General features: G+C 39.5%; 3 protein-coding genes across 3 annotated transcripts; 1 reads left to right on the top strand and 2 right to left on the bottom strand.

Annotated features, from left to right (window-relative positions):
• Positions 1–127: 127 nt before the first annotated feature.
• LOC117135205 (cytochrome c-2) lies at positions 128–2,824 on the bottom strand. The gene is made up of 2 exons (XM_033295290.1): positions 2,732–2,824; positions 128–711 (listed from the first exon to the last, which is right to left on the bottom strand). The coding sequence occupies exon 2, from the start codon at positions 668–670 to the stop codon at positions 344–346; it is 327 nt and encodes a 108-aa protein (XP_033151181.1). The 5' UTR covers positions 671–711; positions 2,732–2,824; the 3' UTR covers positions 128–343.
• Positions 2,825–3,050: 226 nt separating this feature from the next.
• Positions 3,051–6,421, bottom strand: LOC117150363 (cytochrome c-1). Its single transcript, XM_033317223.1, has 2 exons — positions 6,329–6,421; positions 3,051–3,582 (listed from the first exon to the last, which is right to left on the bottom strand). Exon 2 carries the CDS (start codon positions 3,571–3,573, stop codon positions 3,256–3,258), a length of 318 nt encoding a protein of 105 aa, XP_033173114.1. The 5' UTR covers positions 3,574–3,582; positions 6,329–6,421; the 3' UTR covers positions 3,051–3,255.
• A 229-nt stretch (positions 6,422–6,650) lies between these two features.
• Positions 6,651–18,127, top strand: LOC117150364. Its single transcript, XM_033317224.1, has 2 exons — positions 6,651–6,778; positions 16,621–18,127. Exon 2 carries the CDS (start codon positions 16,718–16,720, stop codon positions 16,886–16,888), a length of 171 nt encoding a protein of 56 aa, XP_033173115.1. The 5' UTR covers positions 6,651–6,778; positions 16,621–16,717; the 3' UTR covers positions 16,889–18,127.
• Positions 18,128–18,540: the final 413 nt, after the last annotated feature.

The raw sequence follows: 18,540 nt of genomic DNA, 5'->3' as shown, positions 1-18,540 counted from the left end.
ATAAAAGTAGTATTTAGGACCTGCGAGCTACAAAAACCAGTTCCTCCCATAAAAAATGTTATATAATTTTTTAGTTCTTTTTTTTATTATTTAACTTTTGTTTGTGGATGTGACAATTCTCATCGGGTTTAAATTAAATATTCCACTTTTTATTTAAATTAAATAATAAATTGTCCTATTTAAACTTTATAATTAACATAATTGTAGTTCTTTAGGCCTGTACTATGTTGATTTGTAGTTGTAGTTGTTGCTGCTGCTGCATTTGCTTGCCGGACTGTGACTGAACACAATAATACAGTTTGACATCCTGCAGTGGTTGTGGGTGAGTTGATGGACAGCACCATTACTTGGTGGCCGACTTCAGGTAGGCGATCAGATCGCCGCGCTCGTTGGGCTTCTTCAGACCGGCGAAGATCATCTTGGTGCCGGGGATGTACTTCTTGGGGTTCTCCAGGTACTCGAACAGGGTGTCCTCGTTCCAGGTGATGCCCTTGGCCTTGTTGGCGTCCGTGTACGCGAAACCGGCCGCCTGTCCGGTCTTGCGACCGATCAGACCATGCAGATTGGGTCCAACCTTGTGCTTGCCACCAGCCTCAACGGTGTGGCACTGGGCGCAGCGCTGCACGAACAGCTTCTTGCCCTTCTCAACATCACCAGCAGGAACGCCCATTATGGATTATGTGGTTAATTGATGTGTTAACACGGACTCGACTGTAAAAAAAGTGTGTTATTAATGAGTTGTTCATATAACCAATAAATAAAGTTTTAAAAACTTAAAACTGGCTACTAAATGGGTCCAAGGTTCATAACTGCCACCAATTGTTTGTTCTATTCTAATAAATTGATTACAATATATATTTCTTATCATTTGCTAATCTACTTAATCAGACAATTTTGTTCCACTGCTAAAAATAGTTATAAAATATTTGAAACCATTTAATAATAGTCCCATTGAACCATTTTGTAGATCCCGATAAAAGATTAAAATTCAGCCATGCATTATCAAAGGATAATTAACGTGCAGATTTCTGATTATGACATTTAAATTCAGGTGATTTCCCTACGTTACTTATATAAAATTATCTATTTGTAAGGTATTGAAATAATAATTTGATTATTTCAACAAAAATTTCTATGCGTGGGAAATAATGGATTCATTTAGTTAGTTAAAACATTTTTTCCTGTGTATGGACCGTGAATTAATATTTGTCCCCTTGCCCCGTTATATAAACAATTGATAAGCTCACTGCGGAAACGGAATTATTAAAATTGCTCATGCTAAGTGCATTAGTCGGCTGTTGATTTTGATAAGGCCCAAAGTTTATTATCTAACGTAGTCTGCATTTCCATTTGCGGCCACCCCCTTTAAATCCAAATACTTTGCTCTCACTAACACGCGCGTGGAAGGCGACGCAACGTCATCAGAAACCCACTTTGAAAAAACTTCAGACGCTGGTCACATGTTGCCCCCACATTCTTTCTCTCCTTCTCACACGCTCTTTGCGTCTCACTCGCTTATATTTGCCAGTCGGTGATTAATTGCGTCAGAACTGCTCAGCAACAGGCGGAAAACTTCCAGGAAGCATCATACGAAAAACGTTAGTTGTTTACATAACTATTCTATTATTCCAGGGTCTGTGTTATGGTCGTCATCCTATTAATTGCCGGATTATAAATTGCATGCAGCAATTTGAACTTGAGAGTGCAAAGTACCGTTGCGGTGAGTAATTCACCTACACATCACGCATATAGACTGAGAGAAATTCGGATTAACTGAAGCTCTTTCAATTCTAGAAAACCAATTTTACTTCAAATGCATTTATTTATAGATTAAAAAATTTGTCAGCTTTTATATATAACTTGCATTTAATATCAACCTTTTTTCTTAATTTCTTTCTGTGTAAAGTATCATGCACTTTGGCAGTGAGAGGTGGCAAAGCAACAACAATGTCAACATCCGATTTGGCCTTGGTGAGAATTTTTTCAGCTAATTGCCGTGCGTGTGTGTGCGTGAGATGAAGGGAAAGTGCAATTGGAAAATTGGAAGCAGGCCAAAGGCAGCTGTGTTTTTCCTTGTGTGGGTGAGCAAGTTGGTGAGAACAAAGAGATGTCTGAAAATTGGGCCAAAAACCAAGTTTCCTGAGAACAGCAAATGTTACATAAGCCGACTTTTCGCAGAGGTGAAATCTCTTTTATTTATATTATAGAAAACTGCACATCGCAGAAAGCAAAACCTGCTTAGCAACCACGTGGCGCGCTTAGAGACTCCGAAGCTGAAGCATAGGTAAAAAAAAATTCCAAGAATTAATTTTTTGCCACTGAGCGAGCGAGACAGCTGATGATCGGGTACGCCACTCTCTTTGCTCATGTAATCGACTCTCTCCGGGGCTTTTTTCAATGGCAATGTGACTTTGGGATGCTATTTTTACTATTAATAAACCACTGCTAATATTTGCTAATGGAAAACTCTCCAAATAAACTAATAAATATCTAATGAAAAATCACACTTATACACACACACAAGGACACGTTTATGTAACCCGAATCATCCCCCAAAAATACATTAAATTTGCATGCGAATCATTTTCAGAACACAACACAGATGCTGGATGTTACGTAAACAACACGGAAGTGTTTCTAATTTTTATCTGACTTGGAGCTTGATAATCAATAACTATTCAAGGTAATATTTACGTCACTTGAAAATACGAAAAGTCCGCCCACTACTTACATTGAACACAAACGTCGAGCGTCGCCGATTTTTCACGAATGACGAGCGCGCGTTATGTCGATAGGTAATTAATGTGACCAGAGTGACCGGTGGCCACGCATTAAAAAATGTCGCAAGTTTTTGTGTCCGTAATTATCCACCACAGGGCGTATGAGTAATTTTTTTCCTTATTAACAGGACTATTTTTGAAAACCTCTGAAAAATTTTCATTATTTAACAAACCCCTACAATTTATTACCTTTTCTAGTAGGACCATATAACCAACTGTGACTTAGGCTGATTGGTACAACACTTTCCTCCACCCACGTCGCGCGCAATTTGAATTAAAAAGAGGGTTCTTGGTTTATCAACTTTAATTGGCTAAAGTGAAAGTAAACCTTTTTGAAATGTATTTCATCTCGGCCATTCCCAATCAAAGTTTAGAAATCCAAGTGAATACGGCATCTTTTGAATATGTTTGGTGTAGTCTTTAAGCGCAGTTTTCCGGATAGCATGGTGCCGATCTTGTTGTTTCGCAGGCAATTCTACTTGTTTGACTTGAGGAAGGCAATCAAATCGGCCCGCTCCTCAGCCTTTTTGAGACCTGCGAACACCATCTTTGTTCCGGGAATGTATTTCTTCGGGTCCTTGAGGTACTCGTCCAAATTCCCCTCTGTCCAGGTAACGCCCTTTTTTATATTGGCATCGGTATACTTGTATCCCGCTGCTGTGCCACACTTGCGACCCACGACCCCGCCAAGATTTGGGCCCACTTTGTGTTTACCGCCCACTTCGTAGGTGTGGCACTGTGCGCACTTCTGCACAAAGATCTTCTTGCCGTTCTCTGCATCACCAGAACCCATCTTGGAAGCCTGAAAGACGAATAAGAAAGAAGGATATTGATGATTTAGTCTTTATACAAAAAGTGTAAAACTTAAATTTTAATGGAAAATATAATTCAAAAAAGATTCAATTTGTTTCAGTGTCCTAAAGAACCGTTTGAAAAGTGCAAGTCCTGGCCAACTGAGAGGGAGCGGGAGCGTTTCTCTTGGTCACTCTCTTGGCTGCACAGCGATAGACAGAGACAGCTGCCAATGCACAAAAGCGAAACAAAATTGGGTCAGAAAAATAGGAAAAACGAAAATTAAATCAAAATGGGTATTAAATGAAAAGCAAACAAGCAGCTCGAGAACTTGGCGGCACTTCTAATGGGAAAAGCAACCGAAAGGTAATTCAATTAGCAGACACATTCGGCCCTGCCACCCCCTTTCCCAGCCAATTCGTTGACTAGCAGATGCACATGTGCTTTGAACATTTCCTTTCAATTAAAACGCATTTTACGCACTCTCCGCTTCCCCCCCTGCCTTACCCTTTTCCTGTGGCAAAAACAGATGCCACCGCATAACAAAACCAAAAAAAAACAAAACAGAGGGAAATGAATAACGGGAAAGAGACAGGGAACCATGCCGCATATAACGGGCACACAGGGATGATATTTACCTGCAGTTTAAAAATATTAACTATGTTTACCTCAACTAATTATCTTAAATTGTAATTTGCTTTCAATTTACAAAAGCGCACTATGATATTTTTAACAGAATGATATATATTTTTAAATTATTTATATATTAATTGTATGTATGTATGTATTTACATGAGTGTTTATACTAGTAAATGACACATTCTAAATCCAAACAATGACATTTTCCTGGCGGCCCTTCACTGGTATTAGGTGTTCTCCCTCTGCATCCATCTACATACATATATCCCCAATGGAACATCCTGGTTGTGACCTAACCTAATTGGCAATGGAACCATAATTTTCCCGCAGGCAAAACTATCCTGCCTGTTGGCTCGAGTTCCTTTGCCGGACCACTATAAATAAATGGTGCAAGAAATTAAATTACGCTTGAACGGGCTGAACGGGCTCGGCCAAATATGGGGTAGTAGGAAAGAGATAGAATGCGGAAAGGGAGTGGGGGGAGGCTATATTGTTTACTAGATCTATTGCTGCGGAAGTCCATAAAAAGGTGAGAGGTTGGTCCTGGACAAATGGGGTTTAAAAAGAGTGCTGAAAACAGGCACAAAGGAGTCTGCGAGCGAGATGATATGCGGATATTGAATTGGCTGTAAGGTGCGGAAATTGTTATGCAAAAATAAAAAGCATATTGCGGCATCTGCTCAAATGTAATGAGGAAGGGAAAAATGTTTTATGTAGCTCTGCCCGCCACTTCCGGAAAGTATTTAAGAGGAAGAAGAAAAACCGTTCCGACCCTATATCTCATCAGCCGATCTGAGTCGATCTGTTTTCGTTGTAACCATCGAAAGTTCACTTAAGATAATTTAATAACAGTTTCTTTAAGTACCTCAGACTTGACCAGTGGAATTAGAACTTAGCTTTTGCCACTCCATACCCACTTCTACGTCAATATCCTCGGTCAGCGGGTTACCAAGAACAACGCTTTGGCTGTTGCGCAATTTGGCATGACTTAGGAATTCCCGCCAGGCCACACCCCCTCGAAAGCTATACCCATAAAGAACCACCTCCCCCCAACCTAAAAAGCAGACATTTCTGGTTTGCCTGCCCTGCATGGCAGAAAACCTACATTTCTTTCTTGCTCGCCTTTCTTTTTGATTGCACAGTAATACATCTATGACATGATGTCAAATATTTGGATTCAAGAAAAGTTTTTATAAAATATTAGTGTGTGTAATATAGATATTTAAAGAAAAGCACATATTGTCAAAACTTTACAATAAAGATAATGGTAGCAAATGCATTCTTGGTAATGGAAAATTAGATTAGTTTCCATAGAGATAATTAGTTATATGTGCAAGCATGGTTGCTTTAGTTAAGCAAGTACCACTGTTTATGTTACAGCATGTGTTTATACTACGCGCTTTTCACTGCTGTTGCTTCTTCTTCTTTGGGGGCTTTCTTTTGAGGGGCGGTGCGTGGAGGGGCTGAAGAGATGGCTTCTTTTCTAGAACGAGGTCGCTGACTGCCCTTCAACGCTTTCAGCTTTCTGTGCTCGCGGATGCCCGAAAGTTACATAACCCCCCAACTACAACAACAACACCGCTAGTTGGCTTTGCATTTTATGCTGAGCGAGAGAGAGAGGCCATAGATTGGGGCAGAGAGACTAGAAAGAGAGCAGCTCCAACATAAATGACACGGAGAAAGCGCGAGAGAGCTGCAGCGCTGCGCGTGAGAGCAAAGTTGGAAATGTGTGAATGAAAAATTACTAAAAATGCTTCTTTTTAGACATTTTATACCTGTTCTTTGCTCTGACTGCACTGCTGACGTCGCTGCAGACGTCGCTGCATCATGCACATTACAGTGGGAGAAAAAAGAGAATTCCAATTATTGGATATATATACATAGATATATAGATATTAAATATATAAGCTACTTATTTAGTTTAATAATGTAATATGACTGTATGTTCAGTTTGATATAAAATTAAGCAATTTCAGAACTAGTAATGGTCGGAGGTATTTTCATATGTATTAGGAAAAGAAAAAGGACGTTTATCAAATAAATGTAATTTATAATTTAAATTAAGTGCCCTAAGTTTTTCTGCTGTGTATGGGGCAGCAACAACGCAACAAGCTTACCCGACGGACAGTTCTTCTCGCTCTGCAGTTGCTTGTTGCTCGCTCTCTCGTTGGCTCCCTCTCTCAATGAGCGCTGGTTGGGGCAATGGTAATTGTGGCTGCTGCTCAGCTTGGCGTTTTCATTCAATCAGCTGAGTTCGCCGCGTTCGGTTTTCCCGCTGTCGATTCTGTTCACCGTTACACCGATCGAATATTACGCGTCTTGCGTCTGTAAAGGAACTGAAACGCACCAGTTTTCGAGTTGGAAGATATCCCTAAAACAACAAGACTCGGCGAGAACGGAAAATTTGTTTGCTGCTTGTCACCTTCGAAAGTTGTCTGTGTTCTGGCCTCTACCACTACTGAAATTTCTAGAGCGTTTCGGTCAGGGCCTACCTAGCTGAATCCAAAAAGAAGGCAAGAAAGCTACAGGGCAGCCACCAGAAAGGAGCTGCCAACTTGCATATTACGGTAAGTTGGTGGGAGCGCTACCGCCGCCCAGTGTTGTGTAATGCGCCACTCTTTTATGCTGCGTGTGTCCTTGCAAAGGCTGCACGTGTCCTTGAAATGCGTCAAGTGGTTCCTGCGAGTCTCTCTTTCTCATCGTCGATTTGCTCTCTCTTTCTGTTCTTTTACGCATTTTACGTAATCACGCCAAAACGTTGTTGTTTTTTATTTGCGTTTCCTTTCCAACGTAAGCCCCAACTCGTTTTTCATTTGGTTTTATGGCCTGCCCCCACTTCTATTTCCACCCCAAATTCTTTTACATTTCCTTTATAAATTCCGATATGAGCGAGAGCTTTGCGACTTATATATGTAGTTCCTGCCAAAAAACCAGATTATCCTATAAGGCTCTCGCCTTTTTTTATCGGCGAAGGACATCCACATATGAAGGGAATGGGAGTGAAAGGATAATCTTTTGCTTTAATTATTTAATGCGAATTTGATTAACCACACACATAATAATATTTTAGAAAGGCAAATCAAAAAATTATTCGTTGGCTTGGTTAATCAATTCTAATTAGTTAATCAAAATTAAAAACTTTTGATAAAAACCACCTGGATTATTTTCTACTTATGTATCAAGTGCTTCCCAAATTAATTAATATGAAAGATATTATGGTGTATTTATTTTAGTATTTTATTTGAAGTTTTAAGAGTTATACGAGAAACTTTTTCCTAAAACCTTTGTATTTTGTTTTACTTTTAAAAAGTTTATTCAAAGGAAATTACCTTCTCGATTGAACAGCATTGGCCAGTTCTTTTAAAGTAAAAGTTGGCCAAAGTTTTTCATTCCAATGGTTGAACATAGCCTTTCCTGGGAACTTTGAAAGCGGATCTCTTGCGAAATGAACCGCATAATCTTTTATTTTTCTGTTTGGAAGTCATAAAGAATTGGTTCATTCCCTTTTCTGTTGGCAGTTGATTACTTTTGCGCCGTGCACTCCACGACTCCACGAATAAGTTCACACAAAAAGTTCTCAAAGGCTTCCTCGGCCCCACCTCCGGTTTTTCAATTATGTCACATCATCTGTATTCCACACACCAGCGGAGCTGATGTGCCGCCCCCTTTTTGGCTTCAGTTTATTAATCATTTCTGCCTTTTGTTTATGCCTTGGCATGGCACTGGCATTTTATATAGGCCAATGAGCCGTATGCCTTTCGTTATGAGCTGCAGCTAGTTCACATGGTGTTGGTGCCCCAACAGCAATTACAGCATAAGTGTAAGAGGAATTGCTATAATTTAATTAATTTGCTTTGTCCTGCTGGCAGAGACATAAAACTTAATGGTTAATATTCATCGTGCGAAGCACTCGAAGCCATTGAGTGCAATGAGCCAGCTTTAATGCCCCACCAATCGAACACTTGGCAACACACAACACATACATATGTACATATATATAACGAGTACATAAACCATCTACACCATATCAGCTATCGGATTCTCCATGTAGGTCAGCTCTGATGCTCGTTCATTTCTTATCTATCGTTAAGTGCACTTGGTGTCCCTCGACCAAAACTATAAGCAACATATGGGGCACGAAATCCCGAAAAACTTATCAAGCTTTGGGTCGTTTGTATTGCATTTATAACACTCGGAAACTTGGGAAAGCCAGCACGGAAAAAGGAAATCAATATTTGCGCTGGAAAATAATAAAGCGAATGGAGGAACCCCAGATTAGAAACGTACATGAGTTTTCCCCTTAAGGGACAGTAAATTGGGGCGCACTTGAAGTGTTTGCCAGATAAGCCAAGTCATAACTACCAAACTACTTTTTCGACTTCCCCCACTAAGTGTTCTTTGTATTAACGATACATATGTACAAGTGCCATTAGTCACATCAACAAATTTCTGACCTGCTCTCTCTGAAAATTATAAATATTCATGCGGAAAAAGTGCTTTAAATATGTTGAAATAAAAATGTATCTCGTTTTGTTTGGCTTATTCTGAGTAATTGTGGAAATTTTTGATAAACGACCCAGACTTTCTATGAAATCCTAAATGGTGAAAACTATTTTTAGAGCTTGTTTGCTTGAAGACTTGTTTGTTCCACATTTAAAATTTGGCGGATGAATAACGATGTATTTTGGCATAGAAAAATGTTTGCATTTATAAATATTTCGTAAAATTTATTCACGTTTTTTTTTTACCAAAACTACAAAACACTCTGTGATTTAAAACCAACTGCCTAAATGTTAGGTGATTACTGCGATTCTCCGGATATGATAAATCCAAATAAACGGCTTTCGCTAACCTATTTAGGCCAATTCCAATTAAACAGTTTTATTGTTAATTTCCCAGTTTTATCTTCGAAAATTCAATTACCCAAAAGCGGAAATGGGCCAAAAAACCGAAATTAGCCTTGTCACTCAAACTCCGATAAAAGTTCTCAGTTGGTTTACGGATGAGTATGGTTAGAATGAATTTTCGCCATTGCCTTTGACTGATTGAGATTAGCTGAAAATTAATGGGAAGGCATCAGTCTGGGGCTTACAATAAGCTTAAAAACAATTTCGACAACCAAAAAAAAAAACAGTAAGCCGACAACGATGAATTGCATAAATTATTTACAACAATTTACAAATACAAGGCAAGGACTTGGTGAAAATTCCACAGCGTGTCAGATGGAAATTGAAATGGCCAGTCGAAATGAGGAACTCAAGCTTGACAGGAAAATGCGGTCAGACAGGATGGGCGGAAGTGGGCGTGGCCGCCGGTCATGCCAATTAGATATAATCGAAAATCAATGGCCTGATGCTTGAGCTTGCAGCGCAAAGGTCACCAGAAGGTTGATCCCATATGCAAAAAGCGGGGTCAAACCGAACCCAATGAATGACCCTTTCGCCCCGCAAAGTGAATGTGTGTGGTCCTCAATATTTTCACAGCGTCATCTTTCTTTACTTTGTGGCCCCACGAATAAGTGTTCTGAATTATGCATTGACCACGATTGAAAGTACTTGAGTGGGAAAACCCCCCCACGTAGGGCAAGAAAACTCATTCCAAACCCAATTGCTTCGGTCAGCACAGAATGTTCTAAAGTCATCGGAAAGTGGGGCAGTGTAGGTTTGGAAAACTTCTGAAGATGTTGTGTGGTCTTTGACTTAATTGGAATTTTCTGACAGGCCACAAGTAGGGATTTTCTGTATATGACTTCGTTATATTTGCAATTCATATAAGGATACATTTAATACTAATATTTATCAAAAAGTATGAGATGGTAATTTAATTGATTTACATTGTTTATATCTTTAGTCATAAATCTTTCGCTTTCGCAATCAATTTGTGTTATGTATATTTACACAAAACGGCTTAAGTGAACGTTTAATTAAATTAAAAATACTTTTTGGCCCTTAAGGGCTGAAATGAATTTACTAATTGCCTAAGGCAATTCCCAATTATTTGAATTCCTAAGCACTTTGCTTGCCCTTCAATTCAACTTTAATTTCAGCTCATTCCGAGTTTATTTGTTTTGTATTTATTCAATTTTCGTTGCCTTCATTTGAATTTTATTGGGACATTTTCCGTTGTTTTTTCGTTAGTTCATTAATTTATTTAAAACCATTTAACGAGCGATAAAATAATGTCACCATCAGTGAAGCGATCTCGCCTGCTTATCTGTACATTTCCCCATCTATGTGGCATCTATGTGTGAGTCGCATTTCTTATCAGGCGCGGGCATAAAGATTTTCCCATCATTATGCATGCGGTTAGCTGGGCCATAAAACCATGCTTCAGATCCAACTTCGCCACCGATTTTCCCCTTAGCCCAGTTAACGAGCTGGCCCCAGTGGGACTTTGGGCTTCAGCTAATGAGCGACTGGCCAAGCTGACCGCGCAATTTCTTTTGGCCAACTTTGAACTTCGGACAGCCAGTCTCCTTCTCGTCTTTCTTTAACTTTATTTTTGGGTGGCCACATTTGGCTTATTGTTTATTGGCTTTTCCTTCGTCTTCGTCTGGGTCTCTGTGTTTATTATTGTTTACGTTGGCATTTCGTGCGCAATAATGGTATAATATTTGCATTTGTATTGGCTACGTGGCGTATGCGTAATAGTCGTGCCAAAAGAACAGGAAATGGACGACGGCCATAGTGGCCATTATGGCCATCGGGATATTGCACATTGGCACCCCTTGGCTCCCTGCACTCCGCGTAATTGTTTGTTTGAAAATGTATTGATCTGTATTGTCTGTGGAATGTGGTTTCTTTAGTCAAATGTGTGAAATACTACAAAATATAAAGGTACGATTTCGCAATAGGTGCTTGGCTTACAAATTGCCATGTGCTAGAATTTGTAGTTTAAAATTAGATAATATTTTTTATAAGCCTGAATATTCTGTTCGGATTCCTTAGGATGAACCCATTCGAAGTGCTGTGCTTACCACAAGCCTTTGGGAATTGTTTTCCTCCAACTTAGGCACTTTAAACGACTTTGAAGCTCCCTAAAGGAACTTGACTTAAGGGCCAACCTAATTGTTGGCCATTGTTTGGCATTTTGTGCGGTGCAGCGTAAAGTTTTCCCCGAACAGCTGACAACTGGTCGCCTGACTGTTTAGGTTGTAGCTCTTGCCGGCCTGTGACGTCTAACAATTTTCCATTTAAACGGCATTGTCTGTGATGTTTGCAACTCATTCCAGCTGTTCTCCATTGTCAATTATATTTGTATTTGTCTTTCTCAGGCTGAGGCCATCGCCTCCCACTACCGATGTTCCCCCGTGTGTGTTTGTTCTGTGTATCTGAAAGATACTTGCAGCATAGCTGCATGTAGCTCGTATTCCTCGGCTAGCCCGCAACATGGCAGTTTTTCCTCGTCTTCTTTTATTTTTCGGTTAATTTACATGACAACACGTTTCGAAAGTCAGTCAACACAGCACAGGAGGTGAAAAGAGATGAGGGACAGTCGTAGTGGCTGGAATAGCCCGCAGAGATGGGGCCATTGTAAAGTAACTTGTAGTTAGATACATTCGCTTGTAAGTTGCAAGTTAACTAGACTGTTACAATGTCGCAGTTGCATGGAGAGCATGGATAGTTCGGGGTAAAAGTGGGATGGAAAAACGTAGGGCACTTGCCGCCTTTTTGCGGTTTTTCCCCTTCCCAAAAAAAAAAGGCACAGCCCTCTGCTTGACTGCTCTTCTGGGCCAAAAGACAATGCTCCAGCCAGCAGTGGCAGCCTCGTTTCCTCACCTTACGGTTACTGCAGCCACTGCAATCGGGGAATTAGCATTCTTATAAATATTTATTCAGGTTTTTCCCATCTTCTCTAGTGTGTATCTTTGGCTCTTTGAACTCCCATTATCGCCCAGCTTGGTGGTAGTGTGTTTGTGTGTGCGCTGTTAATATTTATGATTTATACGTATATCTCTTCAATATTGCCATCTAATTGCCGACTCAAGTTGAACGGGTCCCCAACTTGACTTGCCGACCATGTGATGTCATTTGTTTGTTGTTTCTAGTTGCCTGTTTGGTGAGATCATGGCGCACCCCAAAAGAAAAGCTGCCTACAGATCTGCTAAAGATTCTGTCATGTAATGCTGTTTGAAAGAAAATAAAGAAATAAAGGGGGGAGGTCTCAAGGTTCTTCCATCTATTGTTTACGCTCATTGAATCAATCGAACGGCTTACAATCAAGCGTAATATGCGTATTACAGTACGGTCTGACCCAATTAGATATCGTTATCTATTTAGTAAGATCTGCCGCTCTAGCTCTGTGGAGTCTAGATCATAGACCTAACTATCGGTGTCTCGATTTGCGCTGTCTCTATTTTACAATAGTAGCATACTCACATAGTAACCAAAAGTACAGTGAGAAAAATCTTTCTCTCTTTTGTGTCATATAAAGATTATGATCATATTTGCAAATGCAATGCTTAGACTACGATGATTTTAAGATTATAGAGAGCATTATATATTTGTTATTCATGAATATATTTAAGACTTTTTCGCTCTGTGTAGTTTGTGTGGCACTTGGCAAGTGATATTGAAGCCTCATTAAGACGGATGTCAAAGTGGGCGGATGGGTGAATGGGCGGGGCAGTGGGTCGCTGTTTGTTTGTGGAATCTGCGGTCGAGCTGTGCTTGTGTCAGTCAGCGAGGCACTGAAGTGGCACGCGCTTGATAACAACACCAAGTCGAGCTCCCAGTCACCTCCCAGTGTCCCAGTCTCCCGCTTACATTTCCCGGCTCCACGGGACACGCAAACGCCCATTTGAAATGCAATTGAAACCGCCAGAGACAACTAGTGAGTGACAAGACAGCAGATAGCGACAGGCGACAGTGGCTGTGGCTGCAATAGTGATGACGATAGTAGAACAATGAAACAAGTGGGAAAAGTGGTAAAAGTAGTGGCAGTTGCACCGTATGGGAGCAACTATCTAGAAATTATCAGGTAAATGCCAGATGTTACACGATTCTAATGGCCACAAGTGGAAGTAAATGGGTCAGATACGAGGTTGTAATGGGCTAAGTGGGAAAACTGTTGGATATTATCCACATAGCTTTAAACTCAACATAGTTTAGAAATGACCATTTCTAGTTCTTGCACGTATTCCAACGAGGTTTGGGTTGCTTATATAACCCTTTACAACTCTCTTCTACCATTTCTCAGTCCATTTAAATGTCAAAATAGTCGTGTTTGCCCACATTTAGAAAATTAGGTTAACTAGCCTTAACTGTCGCTTGCCTGCAAATTTCAAATTTCAAATGCCAAACGTCAAATGGCAACTCCCAAATCCGCCGACTTTCCCACTGCCCACTGTAGGGAAAAACGAGTTGAAATGGAAAATGCATGAAAGGCACAAATTGATAATTGAATTTGGCACAGGCTCAAACTGCAACTGTCAGTTGTTGTTTTGCTGTTGTTTTGCTGCTAATATTGCACAGCATGCGCCAAGTGGGTCAATGTGAGCCGGGGTGACAAGCAAAGTGAAATATATTTATGCACATAGAAAAAAGTACAAACAACGCACACATCACATGGCGACATAAAATTGAAGCCAATTAGGAGGAAAATGGAAAATATTTGTCAGACAGCTGGAAACAAAGTGTCAGTGGAGGTGTTGGAATAAAGAAATGAAGCATGTTGGAATATCTGGAAAAATCTATCAAGAGTCTCTCCGTATTATTAGCTGTTATTCGGCCATTACAGGCCCTAAAATATGTCAAACCGTCTGCGTGGGTGATAAAACTTCGTCGAAACTCAATGATGGGCCACAAATTACCGAAAAGACAGCGACGCCATCAAAGATATTCGATTTCCAACACTCGACACTCATAAATTTCACAAGAGCTTGCCTGGCGCCCAGGATATTGAAATACATGACCCGAGGGGCAGGCAGTCAAGTCACAAATATTCGTGGATATACCACATCCAAATCTAAAGTATTGCATGTTCGCACCCATTTCTCTGCTTTCTCCCCATCCACAAATCGCCTGGGCATTCCGTTAATTTAACGGCAATAAAAACATCACGCATACGCCCCGCGGTGCCAGCAGATCCAATAAAACAACTGCCTTGAAATTGTCATCGATGTGGAAGAGAGATGGGGAGATATTCGGTGAGCGATATTCGATTGGTAAAAGTTCAATCGAATGAATAAGAGAAACTATATACATTTGGCTGCTAGTTTTGGGAATAATATGGCAAATTAGCTTAAAACTGTTAAATTGAATATCTCAAGTACATAACCTATGAAAATGAGTGTTGACTCTTAAAGAGCTTACAATTTTCTAAGAAAGGGAACCAAAAAGTGTAAATACTAAGACTTAAATTCACTTCAATATCTTGTTTGATATAGATTTAAAATGAGCAAAATATTTTTTTTTTTAATTTTTGTAATTTTTTAGTTGTTAAATTCAAAAAGGCATTGAAGGAGTAAGGTCGGGGGTGTGGGGTGTTGGGCGTTATGCATACATATGCATCATACATACATGTACATATGTGGGCGAGTTTCGTGTTGCCCCGTTAGCTTTAAGACGCCCACGCCAACACGATCTCTCGCCCCGTCCCGCTCTAACTGACACCACAGCAGCTGCATTCGTAGTATTGCGCAGATTAAAATGAAAACAGAAAATATTTCCCATTCCCGAAATGTTTATATGTCAAAGCGACGCAAAAGAAACGAAATGCCATGCAGAGGCGGAGGTGAAAATGAATCGTAAGGGGGGAAAAATTTGTAAATTTCAAGCGAACTGAGATAAGCTGAAATATGTATGTGGATCTCCCACCGAATTCGAAATTATACGAAATGCTGTTAACGGCACTAATTTTAAACTTTCTTTAAAATTTATTGAATGGCACCATGGTCATTTATAGGATGTGGAATTTTGATGGCTGAAGTAGTTCGATAATGTGGTAATTAAAGATTGAAGTTTAAATGATTGAACTCAGAAAACTCTAGTTTCTTTTAAATAGTTTTTTTCTAAATTTCTATAAATACATAATTTCTTCTTTGAACTTTAAAGACTAGATTTTTTTTTGTTTTTTTTTTACTAATATGGAAATTTTTTAATCCTGCTTCACAGTTTTCACCATTACCCTTAATTTTGTATATTCTAGAAATGCTAAATATGGAATTTAAACGCCATTTGTCCCACATTGCCCACTGTACTTACGTTGGCCTGGCTATCTGCATGATCTAAGCATTATAATGAGCCCTACAAATGCGCAGGCGTATTTTGAGCGGTGACAAGATTGCTTACAAAACACACACAAAGTGAAAAAGTATTTGGCAAGAAGCTAGAAGGAAAAGCGATCCCCGAAATACAAAGCGGAAAAAACAAAGCAATATTTTTATGTGTCGTAGCTTTTTTTTTTATTGTCCGCCAGATATATGGAAATGTTTTACGACCGGACTGCACTTTTTTCGACTGTCGCCATAGATATGGAAAGCGGGGGAATTGAAATTAATTTGCTGCCAGAAGGCGGTGGGTGGAAATATGGGAGGAGGAGTGGAATAGATTGTGCATTGCATAATTGTCAATGACATGGAACACACGCAATCTGTCTCCTTCCTCAATTCTACGTAATCTTTGCTGCCAGGCACATGAAAACAGGATTTTGTCCAATTAAAGCGGACATCAATTGTGTGACTTGTGTGTCTAAAGAGCAGATTTCGTAGATTTATATGTTTTTCTTTCATTATCCGTAACGAAGCGTTGCGCTTTGTCATTGAAATGCTTCAGCCAGATCTGGAAAAACTGGAGCATGCTACGTTTCGATTGGGGCCTCTTTTTGGGCATACCACCCGTGTGTATACTTCAGTGGATATGGGCAAGGTCATCGGCTTGGATGGGTGGGCTGAACCAATGCCTGGTTGGGCTGGGTGTGTGCACCCAATGGAGCATTTCGATCAGAGCTGCGCACTGCCGTGTTGCCAAACAAAACTAGTTCGGCCTAATGGTCGTGCTGTGGGGTACCGCTTAAATGATTGTTTTCGATAACGAAAAAGGGGAGCAGAGAAAGTTTAATTTGTTGGGGTTAAATAAACTTAATTCGAAATTAATCAAATAGTAGCGGAACGCTGGAGTTGAATACATAATGCTATATAAACAGAATGATAGGGAAAATAACTTGTAGTTATGGAAATAAAAGCTATGAATGTGTATTCACAGAATCATTCTTCAATTCCCTCATCAAGCAGCTTTTCACGGGAGATTTGCGGGATTTGGGGATTTGGGGGATTTGCTGACGGCTGCTCAAATGTCACGGCTGCCACTCGACACAGAGAGAATGATACTTGAGGGCTTTGAGCCATTGACTTGCCACTTTGAATAGCACTCGATGCTGACTAATGCCTCTTTTCAATTTCCCCTTGCAGCCTGTGCGTTTCGTTCGTTCCACGCTTGTGACCCGTAGCCCACGTCCACTTTTGTGGCGTGTGCAATCCAGAAGCCGCCAAGACGACTTACTCGATAATGAAGATGAGCTCGCCCAGGATTATGCAGCAGAAACGGAGCAGCAAGTCCTCCAATTCGTCGCGGGTCTCCATGACCACCTCGACGGCGGAGGAGAATCTCATAGAATCGAAGCTCTTCAGCTGGATGCGTCTATTCCGATTCGCCTCGCTGCTCTGCCGCGCCGAGTAACGGAGCTAGTCCATAAGATCGAAATACCCTCGATATCCTTTCCTCCTCCCAAGTGAAAAAAAACACAAATTTTAAGATATGTAAATGCATATGTCAGATACTCGAACTAGTTGCCGCTTTTCAGTCAAGTTTTCCTATATATAATGAGACACCAACAGAAACACCAAACTATTGTCACCCTAACTTTTCCAGCAATGTAGAGAATAAGCATTACAAAATGAGTAAATCGAAATACCACGCTAAGTTTAAGCTGAAAAGCTAGGAATATCAATCCCTGGGAGTTCAATGTTTAATTTACTGTCCTTTTTGGGAAATCGAAAACCATTTCGTTCAGTTAGCTCTTCACAATTAAGTCAATTTTTAGTGTAAATTCCGTTGCAACGGAATTTCTCGCGCCTTTCGTACCTTTTGTATTGTAATAAGTCAAAAAGAAGATAAGACACATACAAATTGCAAACTAAAAGCAAATAAATATTAAATCATAATCCACTTATTGCGTTTATTCGGGTTTATTAGTGATTAAGTTTCGAGAACAGCCGACTACAACACGAGGTATATATATTTTTGTAATTACAACACTGTTTTGCGTGTCACAAAATGAAAATACATACGAGTAGGAGGAACATCAAGAGAATCGTTTATGCAAGGCTATTAACTAGATAAATACATATATTAACTAAAAAAGCGAACAAAAATGCAGTACTAACAATTACAATACAATGTATACATGTAGAGGAATATATTTACACATCAAACTCGAATCGGAGTCTATGCAAATGCGCTTATCCAATAAAGATTAACACTAATTCACAATAGTTATCCAAGCCCAGCAATATGAGAAGTGCATTTAACCCAAAGAAGTTGCCAAACGACAGCAATTGTTTTTAATACATTAGCAATGCAAAAACACAATAGTGAAACAATTATCTTTATTTCTGTAAAACCTCAGAACGTACTATAAATCAATGAAATAACTACGACAACAAAGAACAAATACAGTTATCAGAGATTTTCGAAATTCAATTTTACTTATTAATTAGTTAGTAAGCCAAAATGCAACCATGCAACTTGAACATAACGGTAATAACGGTAGTAGCGGTAAATGCCAATACAAACAGAAAACTGTACTAGAACATAGCAATATCACTGCAGCAGATGTTTGTTGATAAAAATGCAATAAATCGATATCGGTCAATAAATAAAGTCTTTAAGCTGTTGAGTGTTCAATGTAATATATCATTTATTTTGCTTCTTATTTGGTTGGGACAACCCAAGTCATGGGTAAAATCTTTTATTTATGTTGATTATCAATAAATTTTACATTGTGGGTAACTTTTTTCTTTTGATAGAAAAGAATGATATTATTTGATCATCATAGAGGTTTGTACTTTTTCAAAAGAAGTTCTATTTGATAAATGAGCGCGGCTTCTATTTTAAATAAGACGCTTAATCGATAGGTATTCGATAACAGAAAATGTATTTTAGGGGTTAACAGCACATTTTGTAGTACAGGGTGTTTCAATTACTTTGGAATGCGATAAGAGTGGAAATAGAATGTGAGCAAGAAAGCTGTTATTGTTTGAAAATGTCTTTCGATCGTAAATATTAAAATTTTCGGAAATGCATAAATGCATTGATGCATTTTTACAGGA

This window comes from Drosophila mauritiana, chromosome 2L (assembly GCF_004382145.1).
Source record: "Drosophila mauritiana strain mau12 chromosome 2L, ASM438214v1, whole genome shotgun sequence".
NCBI lineage: Eukaryota > Metazoa > Arthropoda > Insecta > Diptera > Drosophilidae > Drosophila > Drosophila mauritiana.
Note: the sequence above shows the minus strand (reverse complement) of the source record. Positions and strands in the feature narration are given on the sequence as shown.